Source organism: Microcaecilia unicolor, chromosome 1, assembly GCF_901765095.1.
Source record: "Microcaecilia unicolor chromosome 1, aMicUni1.1, whole genome shotgun sequence".
Taxonomy (NCBI): Eukaryota; Metazoa; Chordata; class Amphibia; order Gymnophiona; family Siphonopidae; genus Microcaecilia; species Microcaecilia unicolor.
The window spans coordinates 534,458,839-534,480,825 of record NC_044031.1 but is presented as its reverse complement, the minus strand read 5'-3'; the positions used below and the strand labels follow the sequence as shown (position 1 = coordinate 534,480,825).

The 21,987-nt window shown below is 44.2% G+C and overlaps 1 protein-coding gene across 2 annotated transcripts in view; it reads right to left on the bottom strand.

Moving 5' to 3' along the window:
* SLC7A13 (solute carrier family 7 member 13) overlaps positions 1-21,987 on the bottom strand; it is a 109,297-nt gene that overhangs the window by 9,224 nt on the left and 78,086 nt on the right. For both annotated transcript variants that reach the window (XM_030216319.1, XM_030216311.1), the window contains 3 exons: positions 12,133-12,236; positions 2,510-2,606; positions 1,438-1,587 (listed from right to left, as the gene is read on the bottom strand). In XM_030216319.1, the coding sequence (XP_030072179.1) occupies positions 1,438-1,587; positions 2,510-2,606; positions 12,133-12,236 (351 nt within the window). The remainder of the gene's footprint in view (positions 1-1,437; positions 1,588-2,509; positions 2,607-12,132; positions 12,237-21,987) is intronic.

Sequence of the window (21,987 nt, the reverse complement as noted above, 5' to 3'; positions counted from 1 at the left end):
TGTTCTTATGTAACATGCGGCAATGTAGCTGCACTAACTGATTAGCGCAGAACACTTCCAATGTCCACCCCCACAAGCCTGCTGTGCCAAAAAATAAATTTTATATTTTAGAGCTTAGGTAGTGTGAGCACATCCCAAAATTACCTTGGGATGCCTGAGAACATCCCTTGGCATGCCATTTTTTTTGATGTGGTAAGCACATATTAGTGCTTACTGCAGCTTTGTTGAAGGGCCCCAAAGGAAGCAAAGACCTGCATTTTTTTTCTTTTGCATTACGAAATCATAAAAACTATCAGAAGAGCTTTTTCACTTCTGTTCAGATTTCAGAATAAATCCAGGAGAAGAATTTATGGTGTGAATGGAAAGCTGGTCCCTGCATGCCCTGCTCAGACATGGGCTACTGATGTGTCAGCTGCCTTGGGGGATGCATTTATACCTACCAACTCTCTCTTACCTGTCTTTTGATTCATTACATAACCTCTAATTAGCTCTCTCCACCCATGCTTTTAGCATAGCTGATGTAGTCTTTGCTTATTATTGCGAATGCTGCAAGCCCTGCAAACTTCCCCAGCCATCACCCCAGAAATAGCTACTGACAGTCTGAGGGGCCCTTTTACTAAGCTGTAGTAAAAAGGGCTCTGTGTTAGGGGCAGGAGCTGTTTATGATGCACACTGAGGCCCATTTTACCGCAGTGGGTGAAAAGGCCGAAAAATACATGGTCGTATGGTAAAATTGCTCTTATCATGTGGCCAATGCAGGGGGGAGCACTTACCACCACCCATTGAAGTGGTGGTAAGGGCTCCCACACTAACCTGGTGGTAACTGGGTAGCGTGCTTTGCTGCTCGATTACCACTGGGTAACCCTCTGTGGAAATATTTTGTGACTATTTCCACTAGCACCGGAAATGCTACATGATGGGGGCGGAACTACCGCCAGCACCCTTGCTGGGCTGGTGGTAGCTCCAGATTGGCGCACGGTAGGACTGCGGTGGGCTTAGCACCGCTTAGTAAAAGGGCCCCCTGAAGGAGGGGGTATGGGCAGGTCCTGCTTTGATGATGTCATCTGGCTACAATAGCAGCAGCTGGATGATGTCATCAGGAGTGCCCGAGGAAGCATAGTTTTGGTGGTTTTTCAGTTAAAAATGTTATCAATAGAAATCAAACAAAATAAAACATGGAAAAAAAAATAAGATGTTACCACACCTCTCAGTTAAAAATGGAAACCCCAAATCCACACTGGGGGGTTATCGGGTTTTTCTAGTTATAATCAAAAATCAGAAGTCCTAAGTATAATTTCTTTAGTAAACATGTCAATAGGCAATCCAGGTACAATTTTCAAAGCAGTCAAGCCACATTAAAACAGACTGATCCACCTTAATCGCTCTGCTGGAAATAACCCTCTTCAAGCTGACTAAATATATTTGTGAGTTACTTACTTTTACAGGCCTTGGCCTATCCGGCTGTGTGAATCTTAGTACTATTAGCCCAGCAATCGACAGTCCAACAAATAACCAGTAGCTGAAGCTGTAATAATTGATAAGAATAAAAATATCTTCCACAAGAAGGTAAATCAGTGTCATTAGCCCCTGAAAATAAGAAGACAAATGATCCCTGTAAATGTGTTGTAAAGTTTCAATCTGTTAAATATGTTTTTTTTTTTTTTTAAGTGAACACTTGTTAGCCTTCCTGGACTCTAAACAGGACTGGACTACACTTCCCTCATTGACAACACCTATTATATCCACTCCGTAAAGAAATATACTCGGAGTACTTTCTATTCATTTTCCTAAAAGTATCAGAAGATAAATCCTTGAATTGTGCCTTGCCCTAATGGTGGACTTTAGTAGTAATTCTCATTGAAAATATGAATGTATATAGCTATTTCCTGAAATGTAGAGATGATACTTCTTTCTGTACCAGTTCTCTTGTAAAATAAAAATTGGAAATTAGAATAAAAAAAAAGAAGACAAATGACTTGTGTGTTTTTGTAGAACAAAAGGAAAACAAAATTAGAATGCCATATTAACATTCAAATGTGATTTCTGCAGTATAAAAAGTGTGCCTCCAGTAACACCTATCCGTCTAAACTTGAATGCTTATGTGTACTTATATAGTGCTGCATATTAACTGGCCAGGAGAAATGTGATACATCAGTTATCTTCCCATTGCCAACTGCTTTGTTTTTATCTGTGTAGAAGATTTATGTGCATAATGCAAAGGTCAAGTAAGGATGACGAGAGGGACATACCAGAGAGGTGACTGTAGTTGTAAATAATCTTATAAATTCCTGCCAGCTACTTTGGAAGTATAATATTATTGTACAGCTTAATTAAATTTATAACCCTGTTGAATAATAACTGAAAGGTTATACTTGGGAATGACTCAGAATTCTTTCTGCTTTGAGTTTGGGCAATGACATTTGAGCTGAAAGGTTAGCGATCAGTGTTTGCTTTCTTCTTTTTCTTAAAGTTTGCAAAGATTGGATGAGGGAAGAAGACCATTACTTACGTTAAAGAGGAGAGCTGGCACGGGTGTGAAACTATCCACATGAATCAAACTCAGACTGGATGGTAAATGACCTTCTCTTGCTCCTACATAGAAAAGTCTAAGGAAGACAGCATCCTTGACATACATCATTCTTTTGCTTGTACAAAGAATCATTATCCAAATTATTTTAGGCCCAATACTCAAAGGATTTTTGTGCCTGAGAGTTATGCTCTTAAATTGGCTTCTTTGAAAATATAATAGGGTCTATTGCCTTAAATTTTGCTCAAAATTTGACTAAACTTCTAAATTTAGGAGATGAAAAATAGGTGACAACAGAGGAGGATTTGGGGTGGGAAAGAGAAGTTATGAAAAGAAGTTAGGCTTATAAATTCAGCTTATAAATTTAGGCAAATGAATGGCAGGCCTAAATTTAGAAATGAAAATAGAAAATTCCCAATAAAGTAAGGCATCATACCAAAGCATACCACTTCCTCACATTCTTTTTCTCTAAAAATATGTTTTCTTGAATAGGAGACTATCCTATATAAGAACTCACACAAAGCTTCAGTGAACCCTGCAGTTCTAATCATCAGTCAACTTTTATATCTGGTGTTGCATTAAAATTCATCAGTGCTCACCTTTGACACAAATTATTTTGTACTTAGCTTCAAAATTGAAGGTTTCTACTCATCAGATCCATTGAGTTCTAAATTTATAAGCATAATTTTTAATCTCCTAATTTAATGTGAATTTTCAGCTGAAAGAGGGTAATACTCAGCCGACGGTAGTCAGTGTCTCTTTAAACTCAGGCTGCCAGACCTGAATATTCAGTGGGGACCCCTATCCAGGTACCAGTACTGAATATCTGGGCACAAGACTGCCTCCTGGAGTTACCCAGGTACCACTGATATTCAGCAATTCCCATTTAACTCCCAGCTCTGAGCAGGCTCCATCCTGGCACTAACTGGATAGTGCCACAGCAGTCTGATTGGAGTTTCAGTGGCACCATGCTAATGAAAATCTGGGCATGACCCGCATTGTGCTACTTAACCTCTCCTACCCAGTTAACGAGCACTGAATAGCAAGTCCGTAGGCTCCAAAGTTAAGCCTGACTGAGATTTCTTTTAACAAACAGCAACAGCGGAAGGTAGTCAAAGGAGTAAGGAGCCACTAAAAGAACCACACATCCAATCTTTATTGAAGGAAGACCCAATTTTATTGTAGAAAGACCATACTTGGCCACGTTTTGGCTACAGCCTGCATCAGGGGTCATCAAAATCTCAAAGATTTTAAGGACACAATCAGGCTTATTTTCGAAAGAGAAGGATGCGCATCTTTCGACACAAATTGGAAGATGGGCGTCCTTCTCACAGGGTCGCCCAAATTGGCATAATCAAAAGCCGAAGTTCCCAGGGGCGTGTTGGAGGCATAGCGAAGGCGGGACTTCGGCATGCCTAGCACATGGGCATCCTTTACCCATAATGGAAAAAAAAGGGCGTCCCTGACGAGCATTTGGACGACTTTACCTGGTCCAGTTTTTCTTATGACCAAGGCACAAAATGGTGCCCAAACTGACCGGATGACCACCGAAGGGAATTGGGGATCACCTCCCTTACTCCTCCAGTGGTCACTAACCCCCTCCCACCTTCAAAAAAAAGAACTTTAAAAATATTTTGTGCCAGCCTCTATGCCAGCCTCAAATGTCGTACTCAGGTCCATCGCAGCAGTATGCAGGTCCCTGGAGCAGTTTTAGTGGGTGCAGTACACTTCAGGCAGGTGGACCCAGGCCCACCCCCTACCTGTTACACTTGTGGTAAATGTGAGCCCTCCAAAACCCACCAGAAACCCACTGTACCCACATGTAGGTGCCCCCATTCACCTGTAAGGGCTATGGTAGTGGTGTACAGTTGTGGGTAGTGGGTTTTGGGGGGCTCAGCACTGAAGGTAAGGGAGCTATGCAGCTGGGATCAATTTGTGAAGTCCACTGCAGTACCCCCTAGGGTGCCCGGTTGGTGTCCTGGCATGTCAGGGGGACCAGTGCACTACGAATTCTGGCTCCTCCCATGACTAAAGGGCTTGCATTTGGACGTTTCTGAGATGGGCGTCCTTAGTTTCCATTATCGCCGAAAATCAGAAACTACCTAAATGTCAAGGTTTGGGCGTCCTCGACCGTATTATCGAAATGAAAGATGGACGCTCATCTTGTTTCGATAATACGGGTTTCCCCGCCCCTTCGCCGGGATGTCCTGCAAGGACGTCCTCAGGAAAACTTGGGCATCCCTTTCAATTATGCCCCTCAATGTCTTACAGTGATAATAAGGAACTCCTTTCTCGTCTGCTAACAAAAATGCCATGAGTTTCAAACTCTTTCAGAACGGAAAGTGTTTGAATCTCATGGCATTTTTGTTAGCAGATGAGCAAGGAGTTCCTTATTATCACAGTAAAACCATTGTGTCTCTTGAATCTTTGAGATTTTGATGACCCCTTATGCAGGCTGTAGCCAAAACTTGGCCATGTCTGGTTTTCTTTCGATAAGATTGGATGCGTGGTTCTTTTAGTGGCTCCATACTCCAACTACCTTCCACTGGTGCTACTGTGAGATTTTTTTAAAACCCTTTCATGTCCCTTGTTGCTATATGGCAGCTGAAATAAGTTAAGTTTGTATAGGCATGGAAACATTATGAAAAACAAACAAACAAAAAATGAGAGGCACAGATCTGCTTACTAAAGTATGAAGAACAAACCAGAAAGCAGACTGAGTTAAAAAGGAGAAGTAATTTATTTAAACAATGCCCGACGTTGCCACGTTTCGCCCTCAGGCTGCGTCAGGGGTAGAACTATAAGGGGGTTAAAATAAAATACACCCCTTCAAAGTAAAAAATGCTGAGCTTAAAAGTGCTTAGTTTTAAAAGCAGAATCTTGCATCTTTTCTGACCACTTTCCAAGTTTCACGGCAACAGTTGGAAAGTGGTCGGAAAAGATGCAAGATTCCACTTTTAAAACTAAGCACTCTTATGCTCAGCATTTTTTACTTTGAAGGGGTGTATTTTATTTTAACCCCCTTATAGTTCTACCCCTGACACAGCCTGAGGACGAAACGTGGCCATGTCGGGTATTGTTTCAATAAATTACTTCTCCTTTTTAACTCAGTCTGCTTTCTGGTTTGTTCTTCATACGGAAATATTATGGGCATGAAAGAGTAGCTCTGAATCTATTTATATGGTGCAACAACAGTAATGCATGTTTTTGAGACAAAGCCAAGAAAAAATCCACAGCTTCACATTTAGGGGACAATTCTATAAAGGGTGCTAAAAGTTAGATGCCAAAAATTTGGGTGCTAAGATAGAATTCTATAAAGGTATCTATCTGGGTGCTCAGATTCCATTAAAGAATAAAGCATAAATCAGCATTTACGTGCCAACAATTATGCGCAATCACTTATGCCATGTAAAAGACAGGTGTAAAAGTTAGTGCCTAAATGTTGCCACTTATGTTTGCAATCCACCCATGCCCATCCACATTCATTTGTCCTTACAGTTACACTCCAAGGCACTATGATATAGAATAACACCTAGCAATTAACTGCCAATTCCCCACATTTTGGCACTTAACTTCCATTTTATTGCCAACTTGCAGGGTTACTACCCAACCCTTCTTTCTTCTGTAATGTAGTAGATAAGCTTCTTGCTATTCTTGACCCACTACAATCTGGTTTTTGCCCTCTCCACTCAACCGAAACTGCGCTTACTAAAGTCTCCAATGACCTATTACTGGCTAAATCCAGAGGTCAATATTCCATCCTCATTCTTCTTGATCTTTCCGCTGCTTTTGACACTGTCGATCACAGCATACTTCTCGATACCCTGTCCTCACTTGGATTCCAGGGCTCTGATCCTCTTCTACTTCTATCCCTCTGCCTGTCGGTGTACCTCAGGGTTCTGTTCTTGGTCCCCTGCTCTTTTCTATCTACACTTCTTCCCTTGGTTTATTAATCTCATCCCATGGCTTTTCCTACCATCTCTATGCTGATGACTCCCAAATCTACCTTTCTACCTCTGATATCTCACCTTGCATCCAAACCAAAGTTTCAGCGTGCTTGTCTGACATTGCTGTCTGGATGTCTCAACGCCACCTGAAATTAAATATGACCAAAACCGAGCTTCTCATTTCCCCCCCCAAACCCACCTCCCCGCTCCCCCCGTTTTCTATTTCTGTTGATGGCTCTCTCATTCTCCCTGTCTCCTCAGCTCAAAACCTTGGGGTCATCTTTGACTCTTCTCTCTCCTTCTCTGCTCATATCCAGCAGATTGCCAAGACCTGTCGTTTCTTTCTTTACAACATCCGTAAAATCCGCCCCTTTCTTTCCGAGCACTCTACCAAAACCCTCATCCACACCCTTGTCACCTCTCGTTTAGACTACTGCAATCTGCTTCTTGCTGGCCTCCCACTTAGTCACCTCTCCCCCCTCCAGTCGGTTCAAAACTCTGCTGCCCGTCTCGTCTTCCGCCAGGGTCGCTTTACTCATACTACCCCTCTCCTCAAGACCCTTCACTGGCTCCCTATCCGTTTTCGCATCCTGTTCAAACTTCTTCTACTAACCTATAAATGTACTCACTCTGCTGCTCCCCAGTATCTCTCCACACTTGTCCTTCCCTACACCCCTTCCCGTGCACTCCGCTCCATGGATAAATCCTTTTTATCTGTTCCCTTCTCCACTACTGCCAACTCCAGACTTCGTGCCTTCTGTTTCGCTGCACCCTACGCCTGGAATAAACTTCCTGAGTCCCTACGTCTTGCCCCATCCTTGGCCACCTTTAAATCTAGACTGAAAGCCCACCTCTTTAACATTGCTTTTGACTCGTAACCACTTGTAACCACTCGCCTCCACCTATCCTCCTCTCTTCCTTCCCGTTCACATTAATTGATTTGATTTGCTTACTTTATTTTTGTTTTTGTCTATTAGATTGTAAGCTCTTTGAGCAGGGACTGTCTTTCTTCTATGTTTGTGCAGCGCTGCGTATGCCTTGTAGCGCTATAGAAATGCTAAATAGTAGTAGTAGTAGAACCAGTAAGCAAATCAAGCACAGCGGACTTGTAATGGGAACTATGATTTTTGTAGTGCATCTGGATTGAGCTAACAGTTATGATATTTTACCCTACGACAGGTGATTTACCAAGCTTAGAACTCAAAGCTAGGGCCCTATGTAATAAAGTGTTTATTTTAGAAGCTCTATTTGCAATTTGGGTGTGCATAACCATCATTCAGATGTTTATATTGCATACATGCCCAAATCCTGATTTTTAAAAGCTGGAGTATACACGTTGAAATTATGAATACATGCATATAGCAAGACAGTGTGGTTTGGGTGTACTTGGGTAGGAGATAGTGCTAAAAGATACATATGAATTCACTATTTCAGAAGGGGAATGCATGTTTATGACAGTCAAAATCAACATCAGGATGTACAACTACTTCCAGGGACATGTCTATAAAAAAATGGCTCGTTTTGTGCATTCTCTATTTCTAGAGGTAATAGGAGAGATTGCCTATCCCCCCTTAATCCTCCAGTATTTTTTATTCCCTCCCCCCCCCCAAAAAAAAATAATATTGGCAAATGATATTGGATACTGTGACAACTTTGGGAAACATGAATAATACTCGACATTTATATTTCTAAAATAGCAGACATACATAATGTATGTTTTGATATTCCAACATATGTGTGTATGTTGCTATGTTGACTCTACTGATATTTTAGAGGATAATTGCAAAATGGGTGTTGCTTTCTCGTGGCTGGGACATACACGACCATTACTACTTGTACTGTAAAAAACGCTCTATGTTGGCAGATCCTTTTCTGAAATACATCTGAAATACAGAAAGGTTAGGACTCTAAATCAGGCATGGACATTGATTAAAAATACCATCATGGAAGCCCAGACAAGATGTATTCCATGTATTAACAAAGGTGGTAAGAAGAGCAAATGACAGCCAGCATGGTTAAAAGGTGATGTGAAAAAGGCTATTAGAGCCAAAAGAATATCCTTCAAATAATGGAAAAAGGTTCCGAAATCCGAATGAAGGAAAAAAGAAGCAGCATAAGCAGTGTCAAGCTAGATGCAAAGCACTGATAAAGAAGGCTAAAAGAGAATATAAAGAAAAACTTGCTGCAGGGACAAAAATTCATAGTAACACTTTTTTCAGGTAAAGCAGAAGGCATCCATGGGACCATTAGATCATGAAGGAGCAAAAGGAGCACTCGGGGAGGACAAGGCCATAGTTGAGAGATTGAAGGAATTCTTTGTTTCAGTCTTTACAGAAAAAAAATGTAAGTGATCTACCTGTACCAGAAATAGTTTTTAAGGGTGATGATGCAGAGGAACTGAAAGAAATCTCAGTGAACCTCTAAGACGTACTGAACCAAATTGTCAAGTTAAAGAGTGATAAATCACCTGGGCCAGATGGCATACTCCCCAGGGTACTAAAAGAACTCAAACATGACGTTGCTGATCTGCTGATAGTGATCTGTAACCTGTTGTTAAAATCATCCATAGTACCTGAAGATTGGAGGGTGGCCAATGTAGCGCCAATTTTTAAAAAGCATTCTGGGGGTGATCCGGGAAATTATATACTGGTAAGCCTGACTTCAGTGCTGGGCAAAATACTTGAAACTATTATATAGAAACAATTACAGAACACATAGACAAACATGGTTTAAAGGTAAGCCGGTTGATATTGTGTATCTGGATTTTCAAAAGGCATTTGACAAAGTACCTCATGAAAGACTCCAGAAGAAATTGCAGAATCATGGGATAGGAGGTAGTGTTCTATTATGGATTAAAAACTGGTTAAAAGATAGAAAACACAGTAGGGTTAAATGGTCAGTATTCTCAGTGGCGAAGAGTAGATAGTGGGGTTCCCCAGGGTCTGTGCTGGGAATGCTGCCTTTAACATATTTATAAATGATCTAGAGATGGAAGTAACTAGTGAGGTAATTAAATTTGCTGACAACATAAAGTTATTCAAAGTTCTTAAATCGCAAGAGGATTGTGAAAAATTACAAGAGGACCTTACGAGACTAGGAGACTGGGCATCCAAATGGCAGATGACGTTTAATATGAGCAAGTGTAAAGTGATGCATGTGGGAAAGAGGAACCCAAACTATAGATACATGATGCAAGGTTCCATATTAAGAATCACTGCTCAGGAAAAAGATCTAGGTGTCATCTTTCATGATACGTTGCAACCCTCTGGACAGTGTGCCGCGGCGGCTAAGAAAGCAAATAGAATGTTAGGTATTATTAGGAAAGGAATGGAAAACAAAACTGAGAAGGGCGACGAAAATGATAAAGGGGATTGGACAACTTCCATATGAGGAAAGGCGGCTAGGGTTCTTCAGCTTGGAGAAAAGATGGCTGAAGGGAGATATGATAGAGGTCTATAAAATAATGAGTGAATTGGAACAGGTAGACATGAATCGCTTGTTTACTCTTTCCAAAAATGCTAGGACCAGGGGGCACGCAATGAAGCTACAAATTAGTAAATTTAAAGCAAATCGGATAAAATATTTCTTCACTCAACATGTAATTAAACTCTGGAATTCATTGCCAGAGAATGTGGTAAAAGCAGTTAGCTTAGTGGGGCTTTAAAAAGGTTTTGATAACTTCCTAAAAGAAAAGTCCATAAACCATTATTAAGTTGTACTTGGGGAAAATCTACTGCTTATTTCTAGGATTAACAGTATAAAGCATTGTACTGTTTTAGGATCTTGCCATGTACTTGTAACCTGGATTGGCCACTGTTGGAAACAGGATGCTGGGCTTGATGGACCGTCTGTTCCAGTATGGCAACACTTGTGGGACAGAGTCAGTATGGGTTCAGCCAAGGGAGGTCTTGCCTCACCAATTTGCTTCATTTCTTTGAAGGTGTGAATAAACATGTTGATAAAGGTGAGCCGGTTGATGTAGTATATCTAGATTTTCAGAATGTTCCTCTTGAGAGACTCCTGAGAAAATTAAAAAATAAATGGATAGGAGGCAATGTGCATTTGTGGATTAGAAATTGGTTATTGGACAGAAAACAGAGGGGTTAAATAGCCATTTTTCTCAATGGAGTGCCATAGGGGTCTGTACTGGGACCGGAGCTATTTAACACATTTATAAATGATCTGGAAGTCAGAACAACAAATGAGGTGATTACATTTGCAGATGACACAAAACCAATCAAAGTTGTCAAAACACATGCGGACTGTGAAAAATTGCAGGAAGTCCTTAGGAAACTAGAAGACTGGGCATTCAAATGGCAGATGAAATTTAATGTGGACAAATGCAAAGTGATGCACATTGGGAAGAATATTCCAAATCATAGTTACTTGATGCTAGATTGCACCTTGGGAGTCAACACCCAAGAAAGATATCTAGGTGTCATTGGAAACAATATGCTGAAATTTTTTGCCCAGTGTGCTGCGGCAGCCAAAAAAGTAAACAGGATGCTAGGAATTATTAGGAAAGGGATAGACCAAGAATATTATAATACCTCTGTATCGCTCCACGGTGAGACCTCACCTTGAATATTGTGTTCATTTCTGGTCGCTGTATCTCAAAAAAGATATAGCAGAATTAGAACAGTTTCAAAGAAGAGCAACCAAAATGTTAAAGGGGATAGAACTCCCCTCATGAAGAAAGGCTTAAGAGGTTAGGGTTTTACAGCTAGAAAGCAGATGGCTGAGGGGGGATATGATTGAGGTCTACTGAATCCTGAGTGGTGTAGAAGGGGTAAAAGTGAATCAATTATTCACTCTTTCAAAAGTACAAAAACCAGGGGACAATCAATTAAATTACATGAGAATACTGGAGGAATTCCTGGAGGAAAAGTCAATCGTTTACTATTGAGATAGACATGGAGGAAGCCACTGCTTGCCCCAGGATTGGTGGAATGGAATGTTGCTGCTATTTGGGTTTGTGCCAGATACTTGTGACCTGGATTGATCGCTGTTGGAAGCAGGATACTGGGCTAGATGGACCCAGTATGGCTATTCTTATTTTCTTATGTTCATTAACAAGCTGGGCATCTCAATTCTTTCTAAACTCAGCCCTCAAATATAATTTTGTCTCCCTAGTGGTACGATATTTCCTTTAAAGGAGCAGTGATGTGTACATCATGTGTGCCAACACCTATTTCAAAGATATTGATACTAATGGTGATGGTGTGCTGATTATGTGATGCCATATTATTCATTTGAGAATGCTATTGTATTGCTTGAGTTTTCATATATCACATATGTAGAAGATAACCCCCAAATCATCACAGTTTACAGTAAAAGACTGAAACATTTTTCAGAATGAATATTTCACAACTTGTGGTCCACTTAGGGGCATACCCACTGACATTCTGCATTTTTCTGTTATTGTGAATGCTGACAGAGCTTGGCAATCTAATAGTGTCTGCTAAAAGTCAGTATAAACATAGTATATTATAGTTTTTGCTAAACGCTGAGTGTTTGAAAACTGAAATACAACATATAGATTTGCATTTGGTATTGTAACTATGGTAGCACCTGTTATGATAATTATTTCTTTTAAATGACACAGCTACCAAATACACACATTTCCACCATTTACAGATTCTGTTTATTATACTGTACCGAGACGCTGCAATAATTGAGGAGTTCAGTCCACCATAGCAAGACATGGCCACTGCAATAGGAATGATCCACTTAGTATAACCAAGGACTTCATTACCAAAGGTCTACAAGAGAGCAAAGTATTCACAACTTGACAGTGGTATAAAAGATTCATGCGCAACAAGATGCCATACTGGTGATATCTTGATCGTGTCAATTGTAGATGGAAAAATCATATGGATTTGCTCCATGGCCTAGGTAAATTATTGATTTGACCTGGTAAGTTTTATTATAATCCCTTTCAAGCCTGAGAAAATAATGTAGTATTGCCCTCTTGTGTCTAAAGCCTGAATGAACGTTCTGAACATTAGAAAACAGTAAAGCACATGGAGGAACAAACAGTACAGCTGAACATTTGGAAAGAATGCTAAGCATGCTAGGGTTTGAGATGATGCACATGAACCAACAAATACTGTAGTTTTCCTTATTCTTTGAAGTCAAACTAATAACCCATTAAAAAAAAAGAAAAAATAAGCAGAATTTGGAAATGAATTATTTCTATCTACCTATTTTTTGGATATAAAATCTGCAAATTAACTCTCTAGTGGCAAAAAGTTCTGAAAACATGCAGCTAAAAATTATTGAATTTTAATTTCTATTGCTTATCACAAAAATAATGTCTCTTGCTGACTTGTGGAGCTCGTGTCTTTTAATCAGACAGAGTCAGATAGACTGATCTTTTGGTTGCTAATTTGATAAAAGAAACCACAAACTGCCCTAGCATCTCCTCCTTTTCCACCTTGAAGTTGCAAGTGAGGGCAGGAGAAGGGAAGAGGATACTATAGGATTATTATAGTTTTCAAAAAGAAAGACTGCTAGCAGAGGCCAGGGTAGACTTTATGAGGGAGGGTGGATCAATAAAAAGAAGGAACAGTAGGTAGTGGAGGAGTGGCCTAACTGTTAGTGCAGCAGGCTTTTGATCCTGACAACCTGGGTACATTTCCCACTGCAACTCCTTGTGACCTTGGACAAGTCACTCACAGTGAGATGATGATGAAAACCCTGCCCTGTTCCAAAGAGCGCTCCAAAAATAGCGCTGGAACAGCGTGGGGCATTATTAGACCTATGATAAGAGATAATTGCATGCAAATTTAAGCACGCAATTATCTATGATCATGGGGTAGAAGTGCGGGAGAATTGTGCCTGAGCATGCACTCAGCACAATCCTCCCGCATTTCCCCCCCCAAACCCACCTCCCCACTCCCCCCGTTTTCTACTTCTGTTGATGGCTCTCTCATTCTCCCTGTCTCCTCAGCTCGAAACCTTGGGGTCATCTTTGACTCTTCTCTCTCCTTCTCTGCTCATATCCAGCAGATTGCCAAGACCTGTCGTTTCTTTCTTTACAACATCCGTAAAATCCGCCCCTTTCTTTCCGAGCACTCTACCAAAACCCTCATCCACACCCTTGTCACCTCTCGTTTAGACTACTGCAATCTGCTTCTTGCTGGCCTCCCACTTAGTCACCTCTCCCCTCTCCAGTCGGTTCAAAACTCTGCTGCCCGTCTCGTCTTCCGCCAGGGTCGCTTTACTCATACTACCCCTCTCCTCAAGTTGCTTCACTGGCTCTCTATCCGTTTACGCATCCTGTTCAAACTTCTTCTACTAACCTATAAATGTACTCACTCTGCTGCTCCCCAGTATCTCTCCACACTCGTCCTTCCCTACACCCCTTCCCATGCACTCCGCTCCATGGATAAATCCTTCTTATCTGTTCCCTTCTCCACTACTGCCAACTCCAGACTTCGCGCCTTCTGTCTCGCTGCACCCTACGCCTGGAATAAACTTCCTGAGCCCCTACGTCTTGCCCCATCCTTGGCCACCTTTAAATCTAGACTAAAAGCCCACCTCTTTAACATTGCTTTTGACTCGTAACCACTTGTAACCACTCGCCTCCACCTACCCTCCTCTCTTCCTTCCCGTTCACATTAATTGATTTGATTTGCTTACTTTATTTATTTTTTGTCTATTAGATTGTAAGCTCTTTGAGCAGGGACTGTCTTTCTTCTATGTTTGTGCAGCACTGCGTACGCCTTGTAGCGCTATAGAAATGCTAAATAGTAGTAATAGTAGTAGTAGTAGGTCTGGGCTGTCAAAAGCCCAAACCTGTCAAACATAGGGGCTGGAGGTCCATGGGACCACCATGCCCCAACTACCCCTGCCCTGAACAACGGGGGCTTGAGGTCCGGCGAACCTCCGGTCCCCCTGACGATTCCCCCCCTAGATTCAGGCCGCGGCAAACCCTATAAGCTGGCGTTAGGGTCTGCAGATCATTGGGGAGGAATGGTGAGCCCTGTCCAGCATGCATTTGCATACTAGCAGGCCATCATTCCCCCCCCCCCCCAACAAAGGAAACCTGAAGACCCCCCCCCCCCCCCAGCGACAGGAGGCTGGAGGTCCGGCGGACCTCCATTCCCCCCGACGATCCCCTGGCACTAGTTCAGGGAGGGCTGGGGGTCTCCAGCCCCCCTAACTCCCCTCAACATTTCCAAAACAGTCCCTGGTGGCCCAGTGGGCGACCAACCCCCTCCCCCAGGTTCAGGGAGGGCTGGAGATCCGGTGGGTCTCCAGCCCCCCCTAACCCCCCCAGCAAAGGGCCCCTGGTGGTCCAGTGATCAATCCACCCCCTTCCTACCTACCCTCTACCCCCCTACCTTGTTTGTTGGAGGAGTGAGGTAGCCTGCCTCCCTCCTCTTCCTTCAACGCTGCAAAATGGCAGCGCCAAGCCCTGCCCAGTGTATCCTGGGATGCGCTGGGCGGGGCTTCACACCATATAAGGATACACTAGGCAGGGCTGGGCGCTGCCATTTTGCGGTGTTGAAGGAAGAGGAGAGAGGCAGGCTACCTCCCTCCTTCAACCCACAAAGGTAGAGGGGTAGGGGGTAGGTAGGGAGGAGGGGGCGGATTGATCACTGGACCACCAGGGACCCTTTGCTGGGGGGGGGTTAAGGGGGCTGGAGACCCACCAGATCTCCAGTCCTCCCTGAACCTGGGGGGGGGGGATTGTCAGGGGGACCAGCGGACCTTCAGCCCCCCTGTTGCTCGGGTGGTGGGGGGGGGGGGGTTGGTCGCCCACTGGGCCACCAGGGACTGTTTTGGAAATGTTGAGGGGAGTTGGGGGGGGGGCCCTCCCTGAACTAGGGCCGGGGGCTCGTCGGGGGGACCGGAGGTCCACCGGACCTCCAGCCCCCTGTCGCTGGGGGGGGGGGGGTCTTCAGGTTTCCTTTGTTGGGGGGGACAGTGGGGGCCTGCTAGCGTGCAAATGCATGCTGGACAGGGCTCACACGCTCGGGGACTCTGATCATTGGGCGGTAGCAAACGCCGGTGCTAGTATGGCGCTAACAGCCTCTAGTGCCGCTGTTTGCTTTTCATCATCCCCCTGATAGGGGTCCTTTTACTAAGATACGGGAAAAAGGGCCCTGTGGTAGTGGCAGGGGCAATTTTTCCCGTATGCCAGGGCCCTTTTTACTGCACTGGGTAAAAAAGACGTCCCAAAAATGGCCATGCGGTAAGATAACCTTACTGATTTGCCATGCGGCGAAGAACACTTACCGTCACCCATTAAGGGCTCATGCAAAAGGCGGTAACTGGCCAGAGTGCGGTGATGCCTGATTATCACCGGGTTAGTGCCACGCTAGAAACATTTTTTTTCTGGTGTGCCACAAATCGTACATGCTCAAGTTGGAACTATTGCCGGCGGCCTGTGTTGGGCTTACCATTGCTTTGTAAAAGGGCCCCTTAATCCCCCATTGCTCCAGGTACAAAAACTTAGATTGTGAGTCCTCTAGGGACAGAGAAAGTACCTGCATATAATGTGTACAGTCAGGGCCGTGCCTAGGGTCTCTGGCGCCCCCCTGCAGACTATCAGTTGGCGCCCCCCCCCCCCCCCCCCGGTGAAAATGATCGCTCACCACTTGCCACACTGACAGGAATTGTCAGCAATATTCTTAGAAACAAATTGCTATACATTGCAAAATAAGATAGCAGATGTAAATTCTCAAAGTGGACATATTCCAAATGCTATTTAGACAAAAATTAAACTGAACCCCCAAGATGCCAGACTCTGCATACAATGCAACACCACAGAAACAGAAAATGTCCCCTAGTACTGTGCAAAATATAAAGACTGCAGATGTAAATTTGAAAAAAACTAACAAGAACCAATCACCACTTTACAAATTAACAAATAGAAATAAAACAAATATAGAAAATAAAATAATACCATTTTATTGGACTAATACATTTAGCTTTCAGAGGCCAAAACATCCTTCCTCAGGTCAATACAGTATAGTGCTGTTACAGTATCCTATCCTGACCTGGGGAAGGGGGTTTTGTTCTCCGAAAGTTAGTCAAAATGTATTAAAATTAGTCCAATAAAAAGATTACCTATTATAAACATTTATTAACACAGCTACAATACTACTGTATCCTAAAGCAAAAAAATAAAAGTAAATATTTTATTTACAGTTTGTTGTCTCTGGTTTCTGCTTTCCTCATCTTCTTTTCACTGTCTTCCTTCCTTCCATCCAGCATCTGTCTTTGTTCTCTCTCTGCCATCCAGTGTCTGCCCTCTCTGCTGTCCCCTTCATCCAATGTCTGCCCTCTCTCCCTGCTCCTTCCATCTACATCTGCCCTCTATCTCTGCCCCTTCCATCCACCATCTGCCCCTGTCTGCCCTCTCTCTCCCCCTTCCATTCACTGTCTGCCCTTTCTATCGCTTCCATCCACTGTCTGCCCTTTCTCTCTGTCCGCTCAATCCACCATTTGCCCTCCCTCTCCCATCCATCAAGGTCCCTCTCACTCCCCCTTCCATCTAGGATATGTCCCCTCTCTCTGCCCCTTTTTTTCAGCCCCCAGTTCCAGCCCCACTATCCCACCAGTCCCCAGTTTCAGCCCTAGCCCTTTTCTCCCACCAGTCTTGAGCTTCGGCCCCCAGCCACTTCTCCCTGTCCCCTTTTCAGCCCTCAGTTTCAAACGCAGCCCTTTTCTCTCACTAGTCCCGAGCTTCAGCCCCAGCCACTTCTCCCTGTCTTCTTTTCAGCCCCCAGTCCCCACAGTTTCAGCTCTTGTCCCTTTTCAGCCCCCAGTCCCAGTACTAGCCCCCTTATCCCACCTACCCTCCTTTTCAGCCCCCAGTTCCAGCTCCCTTCATCCACATGCCTTGCATTAGGGCCTCCCCTTTCAGCCCCAGACCCCATCTGGGCTCCCCTCCCCATCCCCTTCTCCCATCTGGGCTCCCCACCCCATCCCCTTCTGTCATCTGGGCACCCCACCCCATCCCCTTCTGCCATCTGGGCTCCCATCCCCTTCTGTCATCTGGGCACCCCATCCCCTTCTGTTATTTGGGCACCCCTCCCCATCTGTCATCTGGGCTCCCCATCCCCTTCTGTCATCTGGGCTCCCCTCCCCATCCCCTTCTGTCATCTGGGCTCCCCTCCCCTCCCCTCCCCATCCCCTTCTGTCATCTGGGCCCCCATCCCCTTCTGTCATCTGGGCACCCCTCCCCATCCCCTTCTGTCATCTGGGCTCCCCTCCCCATCCCCTTCTGTCATCTGGGCCCCCATCCCCTTCTGTCATCTGGGCACCCCTCCCCATTTGTCATCTGGGCTCCCCATCCCCTTCTGTCATCTGGGCTCCCCTCCCCTCCCCTCCCCATCCCCTTCTGTCATCTGGGCTCCCCTTCCCATCCCCATCCCCATCCCCATCTGCCATCTGGGCACCCCTGATCCGACCCGACTACCAGCTCTGTCGAGATGACAGCGGGTGGGGGGGGGGGGGGTGCTCCGCTCCCGCTGCTCCCACCCTACCTTCTTTTAAAAAATAAATCAGTAAAGCGGCGTGGCAGGCAGCGCAGCTTCGCGTCTGCCCTGCTTGTAAAACAAGTAGATCTCCTCGTCGGGCCTTCGCTCACTGGGTCCCGCCCTCGAGGAAATAGGAAGTTACCTCAGAGGAGGGCGGGACCCAGTGAGCGAAGGCCCGACGAGGAGATCTACTTGTTTTACAAGCAGGGCAGACGCGAAGCTGCGCTGCCTGCCACGCCGCTTTACTGATTTCTTTTTTAAAAGAAGGTAGGGTGGGAGCAGCGGGAGCGGAGCACCTCCCACCCGCTGACACCCGGGGCGGACCGCCCCCACCACGCTCTTGGTTCCCTCAGTGTCCGCCTTCTTCTGACGTCAGAAGAAGGCGGGACACTGAGGGAACCAATGAGTGCAAGGGAAGGGAGACGTCGGCAGCGCTTTCACCGACGCTGCTGCAGCCTGCGACCGAGGTAATTTAAAGTCCTCGGTGGCGCGGGGCGAGGGTAAGCACCGCGGTGGCGCCCTCCAGAGTGGGCGCCCCCCTGCGGCGCTTACCTCGCTTACCGCATCGGCACGGCCCTGTGTACAGTGGTATACACATCTTGTAGCACTATAGAAATGATTATTAGTAGTAGTAAGTTTCTTGGAGCCAGTGAACTATTTTTGCAGCTGAACAGATTAAGGAAGAATTGGGAACTGCTACAGGCAAGAAAGAGTGGTCAGAGCTGAAGGAAGAAAAGCATCAAGTTAGATAGTCTTTTTATGATATTGTCTTGTGGTGGCTCCTCTCCACTGGGAGCAGATAAAAATGGAGAACCCAATTGTTAAAATTGGGCACAGATCCCAGGGCCAAGCACTATTTTATAAATGGCACCCAACACAGGGTGTTGTTTATAGAATAGTGCTCAGCACTCATTTTTTTGCCATTACTGAATCTAGACTTAGTGTGTAAATGGAAGGTGGCATACACAGAGCAATGATAAAGGCACTTACATAATGCCAATCTGTTCACACTGACCTAATTACAGCTAATGATAAACTAAATCAAAAGCACTGGTCATATTTAAGAAAAACTAGACGTCTCACCTGCTTTTGACCTAATGACCTCAAAATGTCATCTGAAAGTGCCAGTAAAACTGTTTCTGTATTGTGTCCCTATTGATATTCAGCTTGAGACTGATCAAATCCCTCTTAGCTTCCAAAAACCAATGACTCACCATTACTCTTTCTATAATCTTTGGTACAAATGGTACGCTAGAAATTGGACAATGATTAGTTCCAACAGCTGGGTCCAAGAACCCTTGTTTTAATAAGGGTCTAAGTCCTGAATATTCTAACAGGTTGAAAGGAAAGGGAAAGGGGATGGACTTTGATATATTACCTTTCTATGACTATCTGTTCATAAAGGCAGTTAATAAATTCCAATCTATATAATAATTTGTCAATCTGTGTCCCTGGCTGGCTGGCTGGCTGGGTTCGTAACCATATGCAAATGAGCTATATGTCATTGACTACGTAATCGGCTCACCTCCAGCCTTCCCTTCCCTCTCAGTGTACCGCCCTCGCAGAAAGAGGAAATTACATCAGAGGAGGGTGGGCGGGACACTGAGAGGGATGGAAAGGGAAGGCTGGATGCAAGCTGAGCCTGGCGCCACTGCGACTTGAGGTAAAATTAAAGTTTTGAAGGCAGGGCGTCAGGAAGGAAAGGAGGGCTGTTGTGGGAGAAGAGAGCGGGCAGGTGAGGGCTAGGGTTGAACTGGAACTTGGGTGCTTACAAGGGGGGGGCCGGTGGGGGCTGCGGCGAGTCACTAGACATGGATGGGATGGGAGGGAAGGGCAGAGGAGAATCGCTGGACATGGATGCGATGGGAGGGGAGGGGAGAATCGCTGGAGGGGATGGGAGGGCACGGGCATGGGAGAGAGGAGAAATCACTGGACACGGATGGGAGGGGAAGGCAGGGGATAATCGCTGGACATGGATAGGAGGGGAGGGGAGATGAGAAATCGCTGGAGATGGATGGGAGGAGAGGGCACAGGAGAATTGCTGGACATGGATGGGAGGATAGGGGAGAAAGGAGAAATTGGTGGAGATGGAGGGGAGGGCAGGGGAGAGGGGAGGGCAGGGGAGCAAAGAGGAAACAATAGAAAAAGAAATGCCGATTTGGAAAGGGGGAGAATTTAAAACATAATGGCAATTAGACAATAGCCTTGCTAGGGCCCATTTCATTTTTCGCAAAACGGGCTTTTTTGCTTTATAAATAAATAAAATACAATCAAAGTGGTTTACATATTATATACAAGTACTTATTATGTACCTGCCCAGAGTCACAAAGAGCTGTAGAGGGAATTAAACTCAGTTCTACTACAGGTCACTGCGTTAACCATTGGGATATTCCTCCCTGTCCTCCTTCCAAAGATGTCAGAACAATCCTTTTGTATTAGTAACAATTTTAATGTATGATTCAAGGTACTCTTCATAAAACAAGGAGGGCAGAGATCAAAAGGACAAACTCTCACATTCAGTCTTGGTAATACCTTTAACATGTCTTCTATAACTACAACACAACTACAAAATGGAAAAGGAGCCCCCATGTATAAATGAAACAAGCCTGCCAAACGGGTAGTAGGCAAGTCTTTATTTGGCACCGCTCATTACAAGACCTGGCATGGGGCTGTGTTTTGACAGGGAATACCGGTCTGTCTCAGGGGTTGCTCACTCAAAAGAGGATGTGTTATGTGAGTCTGTGCAAAATCAACTTTGTAGACAACAGGAACTGCTAAACTCTGCAATATACAGCAAGACACTGTCAAAACCGCCACATAAAAAAAAACAATTGGCAGTTTTGACAGCACCTTGCTGTATACTGCAGAGTTTAGCAGTTCTGGTTGTCTACAAAGTTGATTTTGCACAGACTCACATAAGACACCCTCTTTTGAGTGAGTGACCCCTGAGGCAGACCGGTGTTTTCTGTCAAAATACAGCCCCGTGTCGGGTCTTGTAATGAGCTGTGCAGAATAAAGACTTGCATGTCTTCTACAGACATATTCTCAGATGCATTTTAAAAACCCAATGCCTCATCCATAAACTCATCATCCCATTTTCATACTGCTTTAACATCCACCTCTCCCAGTCCTCACATCATTCATCTTATTTGTCCAAAAACTCATAAAGAACTCAGCATCCAAACCTGCCAGAAATTCATGTCATATTCAATCTCTTCTCTTTAACTCCCCCTGTAAAACTTTTCAATACATTAAACAGTTCTTATGAATGATTTCCATATTGCAATCACTCAGCAATAAATTTCCTCTTAGTTCACCTAATCAGTGAGAAATACTGATTGGCTCCTGTCTACTAAATTTACCTATCAGCCTGCTGCTTTTTAATACACCATAGCTGGTTCAGGCATCTTTTTTCTTTCCTATGCTCTATAATTTTGTCTGAAACCGCTCTTTCCTCGATTTACCCTATTTATGCTTGTAACCCCATGTGGCTCTCATGATCTGATCCCATTCTTCTAACAACGTCAACTGATCCTTGATCTAACCCAATTGCTCTTACATAACAGTAACAAACTGTTCTATCTTACCATCACCATCAGCAAGTCCTGAGATCCCTCCACTTCTATCTCTACATTAGCTATAAAAATAAACTTCACTATTCTATGATCAGACCACAAGACTTCCTATATATCAAGCATTTCCAATAATCCACCTCCATTAAAATTGCAAGATCCAAATGCGAAATCCAGAGTATGACCAGCACTGGGGAGTGGGTCCTTACGTAATTTGTTTCAAATCAAAATTGTCCACATGTATAACCCATTGTTGGGCCAACTTATTCACATCAATATGAAGATTATAGTCGGCACTCACAATTAATTTTGGAAATTGCAAAGTCATATCTGATGTAATTTCTAATAAATAATCCATTCTTTCCCTTTACCATACTATTTGGCGGGGCATAAATTGTTAAAATTCTAATTCTCCCCATTCCATTTACTTTAATCAGCTATCTCTT